We start from the raw sequence: 16,428 nt of genomic DNA, 5'->3' as shown, positions 1-16,428 counted from the left end.
TCCCTCCCTCACTCCCCTTCCCTCACTCCCTCCCTCCCCTTCCCTCACTCCCTCCCTCACTCCCTCCCTCACTCTCCTTCCCACACTCGCCTTGCCTCACCCCCCTCCCTCTCTCACTCCCTTCCCTCACTCCGTCTCCCTAACTCCGAATCCTTCCCTCTGTTGCCCGCCTCCCTTTGTCGCCTTCCTCCCTCTGTCGCCCTCCTCACTCTGTTCCCTCCCTCCCTCCCTCTCCCTCTGTTTCGCTCCCTTTCCCTCCCTCCCTCTCCCTCTGTCTCCCTCCCTCTACCTCCCTCTGTCCCCCTCTGTCATCTCCCTGCCTGTGTGTCAGCCCTGGCTGAGAGAGCTTCCCAGGCACACACTCCGCTGCACCCGAGCACTTCACAGGTCTTTAAAAGACCATTTGAATGTTAATAGGGCTGTGTTGTATTTCACCTCCTCTTAGCGCCCCTGCAGCTCCACTCTGACTATCACTGGAATGAATCGCCCAGCCCCCACAAAGCAGCAGTGTCTCTCAGAGTGTCGCTGCTGCAACCGGCAGTGTTTGCAGACACTCTTTAAAAATGTTTTTGTAAAACACAGGTACGATGTCTGCAAGGTCCGCGGGCTGCCAGGGAAGGCTTGCTGGGCCGATGGCGGCCCGCAGGCCGTACTATGAGTACCTGTGTGCTAAGGTAAGCATTTGCCTTTGGTGATGAAGAGATAGGTGTTTTCCAGTTACTGCCTAATACACCTGTTTTCTGCTCCATCAGTCCGATTCATAGGTGCGACCCTCGGAGATCGGAGTTTACCCATAGTAGTACCTCATTCTACTTCATTCTGCTCTGCTGAACCTGCTCCTCTGTGTTTGACCAGGCTGGTCTGGCGTAACCCAAATCAATGTGCACCGGAACGTTATGCCTCATTTGCAGGAAGGTACAGAATTTGTGACTCTTCGTTTTGTGTGATCCGAATTTCCTAGTACAACCCATATCAACGTGAACCGGCCATTGTGCCTCATTTCAAGGGACATACGGAATATACAACTCTTTGTTTGTGTGACCTGAAGTGGTTGGTATGACTCATCCCAATGTGCACCAGACCTTGTGCCCGGACTGACTGGGTATGACACAGATCCACATGTGGCTGAGAGGGGGGGCCTTCTGCATTCGAGATGCTCCCCTGCGTTATTCCCCATTCATTTTTTCTTCCTTCCTGACCCTCATCTCGGCAGACCAACAGACCTCTTCTCGGCTGGCCTCTTCCAAAGACATCATGGCACCAGATAGTAGCAAACGAATTAATGGGCTGGAGCAATGCTTCTGAGTCAGTTTAGAAGCGGGTCAAGAGACTGCGCGACTCCTTTCTGTTTTGAGACCTGTGGGTGACTTCCTGAGTGGCGGCCAAACACCTGAAATTTATGTCTAACTCTTAATTAAACTTGTTACTTTCTTCACCTGTTCCCGGGAAACCCATTCTAAGCGCTATCTGGGGATCTTCCATCCGGGGTTGTGGAACAGTCAGGGTGAACTGGAGGGTGGAGGAAAGTTTGGGCCACGGGGTTTGCAGAGTGTTATTAGTTGACCTGCTGAGTATCAGTGCACCAGGTAGTGTCAATACGTGATATTCATTAATGCTTTTAGATTTGAGACGATTGCTCATATCAATTATTGTACGTATGCCTCCACACTTTGTGGTACAAGTTTGTTTTCTGCCTCAACCTGATCTCATAGGCCTTCAATGCCTATTAATTGGATTCTGAGTTTACAATAGGCTGTTTGGAGTTACAGGGATTATTCTCATTAGCCCGGTACAAGAATTACCCTTTGAAACTGCATGAACACCATTTATCTTCTCTTAGGCACAACTACCGGGTACCTACCTTTCTACTACTCAATATCGGTCTCTTTTGCTGCCATTTTAGAGACGTTCGCTGGCTATCCGTTTATTTCTTTGCCCGTTTTGTACGTGTCATTTATATTCACTCATACTTGCCCACATTTAGACAAGCTTATATATTGTTTTATGCCAAATCACAATTTCCCTATTTTACCGTGTCCCGACAATATTATGAATTTGATTTCTCCTTTTCGCAGTCCCTTTATTATGTCTTTCGCACAATATAGGGTATCCACCATTAGATAAGTGTTTCTCAATTGTTCACAACGTCACCCATCCTTTTCTGCATATGTATTCTGCCGAATCCATGCACTGTATCTTATGATTGTCATACCTTATGTCCTTCCCAGCCCTGAAGAGTCACATCCTCTATACGGTGTGATGAAACACGTGTCGGCTAGTTGTACGTATGTACTGATCATAACTAATCTATAATACACTTCTAAGTTGCTGGATCTCGACCTCTCTTTTTTGAACATTGTCCAAACCGCTTGGGCTCTTACTAAAGAGCTAACTAACTTGTGAAACGTGTGCACAGGATTTGTTGTCATTTATCCAGTAAGGATCCTTTCCCTACCTATGCAGGGGCTGTTTGTTGTTTCGGTTTGTTACCCTGACCTGTTTGCACCGTAGTTTCAGAACAAGTACACAATCTACATATCTCGTACCCGCTAGAGCGCCATTTCTTCCTGTCCCCAACCCAAACTTATCTCTCTTTAAATATCAGTGCACCGCATTTGGGTGCCGAGTGTGTATGAGTGTAAGAACATTCCATACAGACTGGCTGGTACCAGTGACACCGCGTAGCGGTGTGGAGTGAATGTGTGTGGAAGTGACAGTGTTCGTACAGCCAGTGTTTCACAACATTGGCCTGCAGTGCGGTTTTACATGTTGATTTCATACCAAAAGCATGTTTACATTTAACACTGGTTGTACCTGCATGGCCCTGGCCCGAGGTGCTGCTGAAAAGTGGTCTAATTTCCTGCTGTGACCTAGGGTGCCCCCTATAACTGTGTGGTATTAAATTATAAGGATTGTTAGGATGGGTCTTGGGTGTGTAGCGTTTTGCACAGCTTAAGGGTGCTGTGTACTGTGTGGGGGGGGTAGATTAGGAATGGTCCCCAGTGTGCATATTCGTGATATTATTACAACACAAGTGAGCCTAGGATTCCTAGTAATAATTCCAAGTGTGATTTATGCCCAAAAGTACATGACGTTGATTTTGCATTGATTATGTACATGTGCTGAATACAAACAATTTTTACATACATCTTGTGTGAAATCTCTTTTGTACAGCGTGGGGTATTTATCATTAGTGAGTGCTCTACCAATGCTTTACACATTGCCTCTGCGATAAGCCTGACTGCTCAGTGCCAAGCTACCCAAGGGTGAGCACAGGTTATACAGTGAGTGTAATCACCTGCCCTTTGACAGGGGTGGTGGATTCTGGCTGGCTGGATCTTTGTCTCAGTCAACCAGAAAACACTGCTTCCAACATTGTCCTTGAGAGTCTGATTCATTAAACAATTCCCCTGCCATGGGTCGCCAAGTCTGACATTGTAGCCAGAAATATGTGTTGACCTTCATTCTGCCCAGTACAACACTTGCATCTGTTACTATAAGCCGGTGGTCAATTGGAAGACAAACCGTCAGGTAAAGGTTTCTGCTATCTGAGCTAATTTAGGCTCTGTGATGGAAACCCCACATTATTCCACCTCTAAATTTGCCTGGGACACTTTTTTTGGCGCACCAGCCATGCAGAGTGCTGACATATCTACGAGGCCACGCAAAGCCACTTTACGTGGCTTTTCATGTCCTTGTAGATATGAGTTAGGCAAAGCAGCGCAAGTCTCTTTGTTGCATTACTCTGCGTCAAAGAGGCATTACTTGGGCGGCTCTGTGAGTTTAATCCTGGCAATGCACGAGGAGAAATAACTTAATTTCGCCCTGTTTTTTTCCTCTTTCTTTGGGTGCTACATTCTGCAGCACATATAGGTCAAAAATTCCCCCAATTATTATGTTTTGTGTGGGTAGGTGTCCCTTCCTGCACAAAAACAATAATTACTACAATTCAGGCACCCTTGCACTGTGAAACATCGTTTACAACGTGGGGATTACATCGCAATGCTATTACATCGCGGTTTTCACAACGCAAGTCGTTACAATGACTTGCGCTGGATGGCGCTCTAGGACAATGAATAGTATAATTTACTATCCAACACCTTCCCTACTGTATGTAGACTGGAGTTGGAATAGTAAATTATACTACTCCTAAGTCCAGCGCCCTCCAACGCAAGTCGTTGTAATGACTTGAGTTGTAAAAACCTTAATGTAATGTACTGCGATGTAAATGTATGCGTTGTAACGTCATGCATTCCCTTGCACCATGGTGCAAGGGTGCCTGCATTGACGCTAGTGAGCCAATTATGCCCAGCGCAGTGAGAAAGCTCAGCGATATGACCCATTCCTGCTGTTTTCTTTGGATGCATAGTAGCGCTGCAAAGTGACTTGTTGCTTTTCCATGCATCAAAAACTAGTACATAAGCCCCTTAGAGTTTAGAAGGGCAGCTGAACTTCGATTTATTGTGATCACCCTCTGATACAGACTGTGAATGAGACAACAATTACTTTTCCATTTGATTATTATTGTCCTTTCACATTAACGTGTTTCTCACCTTTTTTCCAAGTTTGTTCCCAAATCAGACAGGAGCCATTACCTCTTTAAAGTCGGGGTGCCAGTGAATGGCTCGGTCATCAATGATGAACTGTTCTTCCCCGGAAGGGTTTATTTGGAAGCTTCCCACTTTGATTCTTGTGGCATTACTGTTGTCATAGTAAATCCAACTGGAAATGTCAAAGCGCGCGGGAGGGTCCCCTCGATCATCAAAGTAGATTTCATCACCAGAGGAAGTTTTAAAATGAAGATTCTGCATGTAATGATGTAACTGGAAGAAGACAGAGAGATTGAAAGATGACACAGCAAATAACCATAAGCCCCAGTAATACCTACAGCAGTGGGATGCTACTTATTGACATACCATTTTTGCAGAAGAAGCTTTGAATAAAGCACATTTGTTGGGTCAGAGGTCAAAAGGGGTCTACCTCAATGCAGCTCAGGACAACTGCAGTTGTCCAGGTGTATTTCTGCAGCAGACGATGCAGTGAAGAGCTGCAGCCATGCCAGACTGAGGCAGTGAATTTGCTCTAGTAATTACAAGATGGCTGGAGTGGTAGAGACCACACTGCGCCTGTTGAAGGAGCATTGGATGCTGGTACTCAGCAGACGCATGCAATTGAAGTGATAGGTGTCGCAGGAGTTGGTCATGCCATGAGGGCAATAACTGGAGTCATTTAGTGGACAGTGCCAGGATAGGGGTGGCAGGACTTGGTACAAAGGGGCAGATTTACTTAGGGTTTACGTTCCCCTTGTGTCATGCAGGGTGACACAAGGCAAGGCAAGATCTGGAAAGCCACCTTGCATGGCTTTGCGTGGCTTAGTAAATCCAGAGTAACAAACAGCATCCCAAGGTTGTGAAAATATTTCAAAGGTGGGGCATGGGTTTTCCCAAGCTTCCACCCATGGATACTGATGCAAACCCTCATGTAAAGCTCTCTGATACCCGATGTCTCAGGTCTAGTTCGCGCTACATAAAACTCACAAAAAAACAAACAAACAGAGTTAATCATAAGACGTGAACTGGGGTTGCATCAAAATGACACGGCTTTCCAAGTGAGATGTAATGAGGCAAAATAACTTTATTTCTCATCCTTATGTCCTTGTTCAATGTTTACTGCATTCTGTGGCACACATAGAAAGAGGAAAATTCCTTATAAGATTGAATTAATCCTCTTAACACAGGCCCCCTTGCAGCATGGTGCAAGGGTGCCTAGTTTGGTGCTAGGCAGTACAGAGTGCAGCGGTGCAGGGCGTGCAGGGCGTGAGCAGAAATGCAGCATATCCTAGTAGATAGGGCTCTGTCCCTGACATGCATCGCATCACAGCAAGTTGTTCTGCTGCGTTGCTTTTCATGACTTCTTAGTAAATCTTCCCCAAAGTGCCTATGTCTGTGGTTGTGTACTATTTATTGATGAGGAAGGTGAAGCATCGGTGGGTAGAATCTGTTGTGTTCATGCAGAGGTCATCACAGAGATACTCATGGCCGTGCTAGATCACTGAGTGTTGTCTGAAAAATGACCTGGGTAGATCTGTCTCTAACCGCCCGGGTATTTCGATATTGGCTTCTTTATTGATATATTTTTGTATTTATTTAGAGGTTTGTGAGGAAATACTCAGTTCCGTTTGTATACAACCAAAGCACTGACATAAAGGAGAAAAAATACAATTTAAGGAGGAAAATGGAAGTTAGAGTCTACTCAGCAGGAAAAGCCCAAAAGCAGTCTTCATAAACTGTGGCGCTGGTTTAGCATGTTCAGTCTTTTAGAGGACCTATACATGTATAATGCATTGTATCAAATATTGACTGAATCTGACACTCAGGGCAGGTTTACTCACAATTCACGCAGCGAGGCACCTTCCTGTGCAGTGCTCCGTGAATGGGAGAGAGTTGAAAACCACCATAACTATATGAAGCTCTTGAGCTTTCTCCCAGCGGTGGCACACTTGTGGCTGTCTAGCACAAATGCATTCATCCTGAAATCTAGAAGCATTTGCATCAGCAGTTGCAATGCTGCAGCAAAGTTCGGGGAAGCTGTAGAAGAAGAAACAGTGGGACCGTAATTAATTAGGTGGAGCGGAGAGCGGAATACGTCTCTATGTGAATCTCTGAGCTCAAGTGGTGGTGGAGGTGCAGTAGCACCGCAGCTCGAGGGAGCAGCGTGTGCCAGGCTGGGCATGCAGCGGTGGCCCATAGAGGGCACACCAGAACTGTCCAGTGCTGGAGGAAACCAAAGGCGGCAGGAAAAGCTCACAGATGGCGGGCTGGGGGGGGCTTGTTGTGCAAAAAAAAAAATCTTACCTTGCCACCGGGTCCTGCGTCTCTGCTCCTGATCTCCTCGTCGAACTCGAGGAACACGAAGCACAGCCAGGACCCACTGACCAATCACATTCAGGGTATGGGGGCTTGGACATGTTCTCCTCGCAAACTGTAATGCAGCCTGCATGGAGAACAGGGAAAGTGTGCATGACTGTTATAGCTGGCCCGAGAGGGCCGGCCAAACAGTCATGTGCAATTAGGAGTCGGTAAACCACGCCTCCCCTCCCCTGCTGGGAGAGCTCCGAGAGCAGAGCAGCCCACCCACCCGCCCACCCATAGGGCAGCACAAAGCATAAAATGATAACTCACAGTTATTATAATTTTATGTTTCTAACTTGCTCTGCTTAAAAACATAGGGGCGAAGCTCTTCTGCCATAAGGGAGGAGGCGCCACTGGAGGAAACACATCGTAGAGCCCATTGCTCTCTGGTCTCAAGATGCTCTACTGACAACAGGATCTGGATGTCAAACCGGCTGTGGCAGCCTATATAATTATCTGGCCCGCCAATATGCCCCTGACAAATTTGGTGAGTGGACCATGACAAGACTGACATGGCCCACTAGGAAATAAATGCCAGACGTGGAAGCTACACTCCCAGCCACTCCAGAACTGGGCAATGTGAGCTAGGAGCATCAGGGAAGGCTGGAAGGCTGCAGGGGTGCAATATAAATACCGCCAGTGCTACTGGCAGGCAACAGTGAGTCTCACCCCTGAGCTTCTTAGGTGGGGGCATTCTGGGGTGATGCAGAAGCACACAGGGGGTTGCAGAATCATACAGGACTGTAGGAAGGTGGCTACCTGACTATGGTTACCCCAGATTTTTTGCCTGTGTTTAGCTGGTTTTTTGACTTAGTTGACCTGGTTCCCTGCTAATCAGGGCCCCAGGCCATCTGCTCTCTCTGTAAAATGGATTCCATGTACCCTAGGTACATACCAATTGGAAATGGACTCCTTGTCAGCCCCTGTAGAATGCACTATAGGTGCACAGGGCACAGGAGCCACTAAGGCCTACCAGGGGCTGCAGCATCTCTTTTGCCACCCCTGGCTGGTTCTTAAATTGACACAACTGGCTGATCACTCAGCTGGGGTAAGGTGGTGTACACACCCCTTGCTTGGATATAGTATACCTATGTCTAAACCTATATCTGGACACATGTAAACCTGTGAGCCACTCCTATAGACAGGCCTCACCAATCCTGGAGGCTGGGTGCATGGTTTTTATGTGAGATGGAGCTCTAGCATGAGCTGAGCCTGTCTGCAGCCGTCGGGAACAAATCCCTAAGCTGTTTCAGGATAATGCCATACCATATACTATTAAGTGCCTTATAACCCTCGCGGTTATTTAGCAACTCTGGTTTGGCTTTATCAAAACATGTCGTGTAAGGTGTCATACGCTTTGGAATACCATCCCCTCGCCAGTTCTGGCGACGGGGATGGCATTCCACCCCTCTAGAGGGGTAAGACATGTTACTTCACTTTAATGCGGTTGATTTCTCCAAAGGCCTTAAGATCCACAAAATGGATGCCTCTGCCACAGACAAATGTCTGGACCCCTGGAGCTGACCGAAACCCAGTCGAGGGGGTCCTGGACAAAGGGTTTCCTGTCACAGGAGGGTGTCACCGCCCTCCAGACAGGAGATAGTGTATTGTAGCAGGGAGGTTTGAAAGAAACCAGACACTGCCTGGGGCGCACAAGGCTGCCCCTTGCATAATCCGGCCAAACCGGTTCTGGGGCACTCCAGCCCTCGTGCCAGGGCGGCCTGGATCAAAGGAAGGGGGTGTATCCACCCACTTCCTGGGTCCCACCCATAGGAGGGGACCTAGCAGGTAATCACGCCCACCAGATTCGAATAAGAGTGGGAGCAGTGCCAATGCACATCAGATTTCCTGGAAGAAACATTTGAAACGATATTCTGGACCCTTCGCCCTCCATCTCAACGTGGAAGCCCGAAGAATCTCCCTTGTGGTCAAGGAGTGACCACCCTGCAGCAGCAGGCACCATCCAGCCCTCGACGTCTACTTAGTTGCAGTTCCCGCCGGAACTCGAGCGACTGAGATCGACGAGATCAAGCCTGCCCAGCTTCTAACAGCCCGATCCACAGTCCATGCAAAGCTGAGACCCGTGGAGGCGACCGGAAGCGTGGGGCACGCCATCTTGAAGTGACCACGAGACGCTGACCGTGCAGCCCACGAGTGACCCTCGAAGCTGTACACCGGGGTTTGAGAAGCCCCCACCCTGAGCTACTCCTGAGCCGAAGTTCAGCCCTCCACACTCGACGAGTGCTGCGTGGGGCCCTTTGGCACGATTTGGCTCAACGCGTTGGCCCGGTCACTTGCCAGCTGGCTTGTGGTCCCTGTGCCGACGAACTACAAAAGAAGATTTGTGATTCTGGTTGCTCCAGATCCACATCAGCTCCCCTGAAAGGGAGCCCCGACTCTGACCTTCCTGGTCCGAGTAAGACGCCATCTTCCAATCCCGCGTGGATTGCTCTTACCAAGGCTTGTTTGCTCCAAACCGGAAGCCGACTGCACCGACGGTGAGAGCCTGCGTGGGACAGATCGTGACCTGCTCCTGGACGTCGCAGATGCCCCAGAGCCCACGTGACAGCGAAGAGAAGCGCCTCGACGACCACCTGATTGCGCCCGACATTGCCTGGTTCCGTCCTGGTTCCACCCTGGTCACTGCTGAGTGACCCAGACTCTGTCCCCTCTGCTTTCAGGTACTCTACAACTTGAGTCCACCCTTGGACTCCACCGGACACTTCGTCTTCACCCTGCCTGCAGCCCTTTCAGCTTCAAGCACCAAGAGCCTGCGTGTCAAAACCCGACGCCACTTCGACCCTGTGCACCCACTTCCTGTGGGTGAGGTAACTTTGCTCCGCCGGTGTTCCCACACTGGTGCACACCTCTAGGGTCTGTGTGTTAAGTTTTGTTCCTCTAGGTTCAGCGGAAGTGTCCTTAAACTTTAACTATTTGACTTTTACGCACCATTGGTTAACATTGGTGCATGCGTGCGCTTTCCGCACATCTCCCGAATCCCGAGGGCCATTCCCGACTTCAGCATTGCTTGTCCTGACTGCTCCCAGCGATTCCCTAGGCCCTAGGCCTAACCACTGTTCGAGTGGCCTCTCTTATACCACTTGTTTAGTATATGGTTTGAGTGGCCCCCCGCCCTCATCCATAATTGTGCAACTTGTATGTTTAAACAGTGCTTTTGATTTAACACTTGTGCCCCTTTATTCATAAAGAATACTGGGGATTGTTTTTAGTAATAAACACATATATTTTTATAATATATACTTGTGTGGTGTCCTTTCATTTGGTATTACAGGATTGTATGTGGTAAAACAGCTCGCTTAACACGACCTCTTAAGTTAAGCCTTTAGGCTGCTTAGTCCATGCTACCCCTAGGATAGCTTGTCTAATAAGGTTGACTTACAACCAGACACCATAAGGGGATTGTTTGGTCAGGTAGTAGGTGGTTCCAGAATTGGAAACATCCCCTACCAGGCCAACTTCTCACATTGGTGGCAGCGGTGCGGATTTGAGCTTGCTGTTGTTTTACCATTGCAATCTTTATATCAAATTGAAAGATCACATCAAGTACCTCTAGGTACATATAAAATCAAAAGCTTAGCATATTAAGTTCTACTGAACTTAGTAGTTGTAGGTTGAAGGGATTAGCACACCCTGACTACAACTAACTAGCAAGGTACAGTAGGAAAACACTTAGTGTAGGTAAGTGCACCACTTACACCTCACTAGTAACCATGTCTGACACAGGAAAAGCCTCAGGGTCTGCTCCTGTGACAGTTGACCCTACCCAGGCAACTTTTGGATATGACAAACTAACCCGCAGAGACTTGATTGCCTTGTGCAAAGCAAGAGGGTTAAAAAGGGGCAGAAGCCCCACCTGCCTAATCCTGGTAGAAATCCTAGAACAGGATGACTTAGAGAAGGCAAAAGCAGCTTCCCTAGACACAGGAACTGGAGGGAACCCCCCTGCAGTTGATCCCCCTGAAGAGGAGGATGATGATGACTTGGATGAGGACTCAGATGTTGAGGACTTAGGAGTACAGGATCAGGGTAGCCAGGTTCCAGTTGGTAGGCTTAGCCAGGCCAACTTGGACCTACTGGGGAATGGAGAGGGCCAGCACCTCCCCAGAACCCAACATATGATTCTCCCCGGCAACAGAAGAGTGAGATCTCCCTCAGGGGACTCTCATCTTTCTAGTGCCTCCAGAGAATCAGAGAGAGGCATGAGTGCTTCTCAGAAAGCTGAGCATAGGGCTAGAATGAGGGCTGTCAGACTCCAGATAGAGAGAGAGGAGGTAGCCCTGAGTCAAGCTAAGCTTACCTTAGCCCAAGCTAAACTTGCCTTGGCAAGAGAGCAGAAATTGTGTGGCTTAGATGCCACTGGTGGCAGCAATATTCCTAAAGAGAAACCCAGGTCCTATGATAGTAGAAACCTGACAAAGATTGTGCCCCCCTTCAAAGAAGGGGATGACATCCACAAATGGATGACTGCTCTTGAGAGAGCCTGCATGGTACAGCAGGTTCCTGAGGAACAGTGGGCAGCAATCTTATGGTACTCCTTTTCAGAGAAAGGGAGGGATAAGCTCCTTACTGTCAGACATGAGGATGCAAACAATTACAAAGTCCTGAAGAGTGTCCTAATAGATGGGTTTGGCTTAACCACTGAACAGTACAGGTTGAAGTTCAGAGATACCCAGAAGACACAGACTCAGGACTGGACTGATTTTGTAGATTGTGCTACTAAGGCTCTGGAGGGTTGGCTACATGGCAGCAAAGTACAGGACTTTACAGGATTGTATAATTTGATTATGAGGGAGCAGATCCTAAGTAATTGTCAGAACCAGCTCTTACACCAGCACCTGGTAGACTCTGATCTGACCTCTCCCCAAGAATTGGGAAAGAAGGCAGACAAATGGGTCAGAACCAGGATTAGGCCTAAGAATCAGGACAGTAACCAGAAGAAGGAGTCTACCAAGCCTCAAGATAAGGGTGGGGATAAAAATAAAGAAAAGACTTCCCCAGGGCCCCAAAACTCCAAGGATGGGGGTGGGTCCCAAGACACTTCTTCAACTGAGAAAAAGCCTTATTGTTATGCCTGTAAACAGGTGGGGCATTACAAAACAGACAGCTGTTGTCCCAAGAATAACAATAAAGAAAATATACCTCCAAAGCCAGCTTCAACACCTCCTGTTACTGTCAGCAGTAATCCCCCAGGAAGTGGAAGCACACCCAGGAATCTGGGTGGGTTTACTTTTGGAAATCAGGTGGACCCTGGCCTATCCAGGTCCCCATCACCCAATGATCTTGTTTATGAGGTTGGCATGGGGTTTGCCAACTTCTCTGCTTGCCCAAATACTTTGAGCAAGTATAGACAAGAACCCATCATCAATGGTTTGAAAGTTGAGGCTTTTAGAGACACAGGGGCTAGCATCACCATGGTGGCTGATGGCATAGTCCCCTCTAAGCAACTTTTACCTGGTGCCACATACCAGGTTACAAACATTGATGGAATCCAAACAAATCATCCCATGGCAGTAGTAAGTCTCAGCTGGGGAGGTGTCATTGGCCCAAAGAGAGTGGCAGTGTCACCAAACTTGCCTGTAGACTGCCTACTTGGTAATGATTTGGAGATCTCAGCCTGGGCTGAGGTTGAACAGGAAACCCATTCTAGAATGGTGAATTCCAATGGAAAGGTTAGTGGGGCTGTAATGGCTACAGCCCCCCTTCAAGATGTCCTTCCTGAAAAGGTTGGTAGGGCTGAGAAACTCTCTGCCCCATCTTTAGCAAAAGCTCTTCCTGACCAGAATAGCAAAGCTGTTATGATAACAGCAGAAACCCAAACTGAGTCTCCTCCTGAAAAGGTTGGTGGGGCTGTGATGGCCACAGCCCAAACTCAAACTGACATGTGTGTTGTGAAACCTGAAATGATGGATAACTCCACACAAACTGAGAGCATGGAGGAGGAAGAGAAATCTCCCCCTCACCAGACTTTAGGACAGGATCAGCCTCCTCAGGGAACTGATCTTACCCCTGATGAAGGAGCTGCCCCAGAGGTGGTTGGGCCTAGCCTGACAGAACCTCTGATGTCAGTGGACCCTTCTCAGGTGGGACCCAGTCTGGAGCAGGTAACCTGCCCCTCTCTACCTTGCCTTAGCCAGCCCAGGGCTGCAGAGGACAAGAAGGACAGTGAGACCCAGAGGGCCCCCTGTCAAATAAAGCACCCCCATCAAAAGATTAGGTGCACCAAAACTAGTAGCCCTAGTAAGGTGAAAACTTTAAAAACTCCTGAGGGAGCCCCCTTAAAAACAGTTAGGGACCTCCCACAGATGGATTCTGTTGGGCACAGCCAAACCTGGGACCCAAGGGGCCCAAACCTGAACTGTCCCTCCAGCAAGCCAAACAGAGGGACCCAGCCTCCAGCTTTAGGTAGCCAGAGGTTGACCCTGAGAGCACAGTGCAACTCAGTTAAAGAGAGAAAGGCACACATGGTGGAAGATAATTGGAGGAAGCTAAGCCCTAAATTAGTAGAGCCTCGCTTCAATACTCCACATCCAAACCAGCCTTTAACTTTGCATAAACACACCCAAGGTAGTGATTCCCTATGGTGGAGACCCTCTAATACCCAAAGGGTGAGGGACTGCTTAGTGGACCATGAGACAGGGGGTACCCATGCTAGTGCAGGTACTTCCTTATATGGCCACTCAGGCAATATAGGCTTACCTGGCCAAGGATAGCCTTATCTCCTTTCGTTTGGGGGGGGGTTATGTAGGAAGGTGGCTACCTGACTATGGTTACCCCAGATTTTTTGCCTGTGTTTAGCTGGTTTTTTGACTTAGTTGACCTGGTTCCCTGCTAATCAGGGCCCCAGGCCATCTGCTCTCTCTGTAAAATGGATTCCATGTACCCTAGGTACATACCAATTGGAAATGGACTCCTTGTCAGCCCCTGTAGAATGCACTATAGGTGCACAGGGCACAGGAGCCACTAAGGCCTACCAGGGGCTGCAGCATCTCTTTTGCCACCCCTGGCTGGTTCTTAAATTGACACAACTGGCTGATCACTCAGCTGGGGTAAGGTGGTGTACACACCCCTTGCTTGGATATAGTATACCTATGTCTAAACCTATATCTGGACACATGTAAACCTGTGAGCCACTCCTATAGACAGGCCTCACCAATCCTGGAGGCTGGGTGCATGGTTTTTATGTGAGATGGAGCTCTAGCATGAGCTGAGCCTGTCTGCAGCCGTCGGGAACAAATCCCTAAGCTGTTTCAGGATAATGCCATACCATATACTATTAAGTGCCTTATAACCCTCGCGGTTATTTAGCAACTCTGGTTTGGCTTTATCAAAACATGTCGTGTAAGGTGTCATACGCTTTGGAATACCATCCCCTCGCCAGTTCTGGCGACGGGGATGGCATTCCACCCCTCTAGAGGGGTAAGACATGTTACTTCACTTTAATGCGGTTGATTTCTCCAAAGGCCTTAAGATCCACAAAATGGATGCCTCTGCCACAGACAAATGTCTGGACCCCTGGAGCTGACCGAAACCCAGTCGAGGGGGTCCTGGACAAAGGGTTTCCTGTCACAGGAGGGTGTCACCGCCCTCCAGACAGGAGATAGTGTATTGTAGCAGGGAGGTTTGAAAGAAACCAGACACTGCCTGGGGCGCACAAGGCTGCCCCTTGCATAATCCGGCCAAACCGGTTCTGGGGCACTCCAGCCCTCGTGCCAGGGCGGCCTGGATCAAAGGAAGGGGGTGTATCCACCCACTTCCTGGGTCCCACCCATAGGAGGGGACCTAGCAGGTAATCACGCCCACCAGATTCGAATAAGAGTGGGAGCAGTGCCAATGCACATCAGATTTCCTGGAAGAAACATTTGAAACGATATTCTGGACCCTTCGCCCTCCATCTCAACGTGGAAGCCCGAAGAATCTCCCTTGTGGTCAAGGAGTGACCACCCTGCAGCAGCAGGCACCATCCAGCCCTCGACGTCTACTTAGTTGCAGTTCCCGCCGGAACTCGAGCGACTGAGATCGACGAGATCAAGCCTGCCCAGCTTCTAACAGCCCGATCCACAGTCCATGCAAAGCTGAGACCCGTGGAGGCGACCGGAAGCGTGGGGCACGCCATCTTGAAGTGACCACGAGACGCTGACCGTGCAGCCCACGAGTGACCCTCGAAGCTGTACACCGGGGTTTGAGAAGCCCCCACCCTGAGCTACTCCTGAGCCGAAGTTCAGCCCTCCACACTCGACGAGTGCTGCGTGGGGCCCTTTGGCACGATTTGGCTCAACGCGTTGGCCCGGTCACTTGCCAGCTGGCTTGTGGTCCCTGTGCCGACGAACTACAAAAGAAGACTCGTGATTCTGGTTGCTCCAGATCCACATCAGCTCCCCTGAAAGGGAGCCCCGACTCTGACCTTCCTGGTCCGAGTAAGACGCCATCTTCCAATCCCGCGTGGATTGCTCTTACCAAGGCTTGTTTGCTCCAAACCGGAAGCCGACTGCACCGACGGTGAGAGCCTGCGTGGGACAGATCGTGACCTGCTCCTGGACGTCGCAGATGCCCCAGAGCCCACGTGACAGCGAAGAGAAGCGCCTCGACGACCACCTGATTGCGCCCGACATTGCCTGGTTCCGTCCTGGTTCCACCCTGGTCACTGCTGAGTGACCCAGACTCTGTCCCCTCTGCTTTCAGGTACTCTACAACTTGAGTCCACCCTTGGACTCCACCGGACACTTCGTCTTCACCCTGCCTGCAGCCCTTTCAGCTTCAAGCACCAAGAGCCTGCGTGTCAAAACCCGACGCCACTTCGACCCTGTGCACCCACTTCCTGTGGGTGAGGTAACTTTGCTCCGCCGGTGTTCCCACACTGGTGCACACCTCTAGGGTCTGTGTGTTAAGTTTTGTTCCTCTAGGTTCAGCGGAAGTGTCCTTAAACTTTAACTATTTGACTTTTACGCACCATTGGTTAACATTGGTGCATGCGTGCGCTTTCCGCACATCTCCCGAATCCCGAGGGCCATTCCCGACTTCAGCATTGCTTGTCCTGACTGCTCCCAGCGATTCCCTAGGCCCTAGGCCTAACCACTGTTCGAGTGGCCTCTCTTATACCACTTGTTTAGTATATGGTTTGAGTGGCCCCCCGCCCTCATCCATAATTGTGCAACTTGTATGTTTAAACAGTGCTTTTGATTTAACGCTTGTGCCCCTTTATTCATAAAGAATACTGGGGATTGTTTTTAGTAATAAACACATATATTTTTATAATATATACTTGTGTGGTGTCCTTTCATTTGGTATTACAGGATTGTATGTGGTAAAACAGCTCGCTTAACACGACCTCTTAAGTTAAGCCTTTAGGCTGCTTAGTCCATGCTACCCCTAGGATAGCTTGTCTAATAAGGTTGACTTACAACCAGACACCATAAGGGGATTGTTTGGTCAGGTAGTAGGTGGTTCCAGAATTGGAAACATCCCCTACCAGGCCAACTTCTCACAAGGACCTTATTAG

At 49.1% G+C, this 16,428-nt stretch overlaps 1 protein-coding gene across 1 annotated transcript in view; it reads right to left on the bottom strand.

Annotated features, from left to right (window-relative positions):
- LOC144784923 (vomeronasal type-2 receptor 26-like) overlaps window positions 1-16,428 on the bottom strand; it is a 460,853-nt gene that overhangs the window by 85,622 nt on the left and 358,803 nt on the right. Inside the window, exon 3 of the mRNA XM_078664035.1 lies at window positions 4,596-4,823. Within this exon, the coding sequence (XP_078520161.1) occupies window positions 4,596-4,823 (228 nt within the window). The remainder of the gene's footprint in view (window positions 1-4,595; window positions 4,824-16,428) is intronic.

Source organism: Lissotriton helveticus, chromosome 10 (genome assembly GCF_964261635.1).
Source record: "Lissotriton helveticus chromosome 10, aLisHel1.1, whole genome shotgun sequence".
Classification (NCBI taxonomy): Eukaryota; Metazoa; Chordata; class Amphibia; order Caudata; family Salamandridae; genus Lissotriton; species Lissotriton helveticus.
This window is presented reverse-complemented; position numbering and strand designations above follow the sequence as displayed.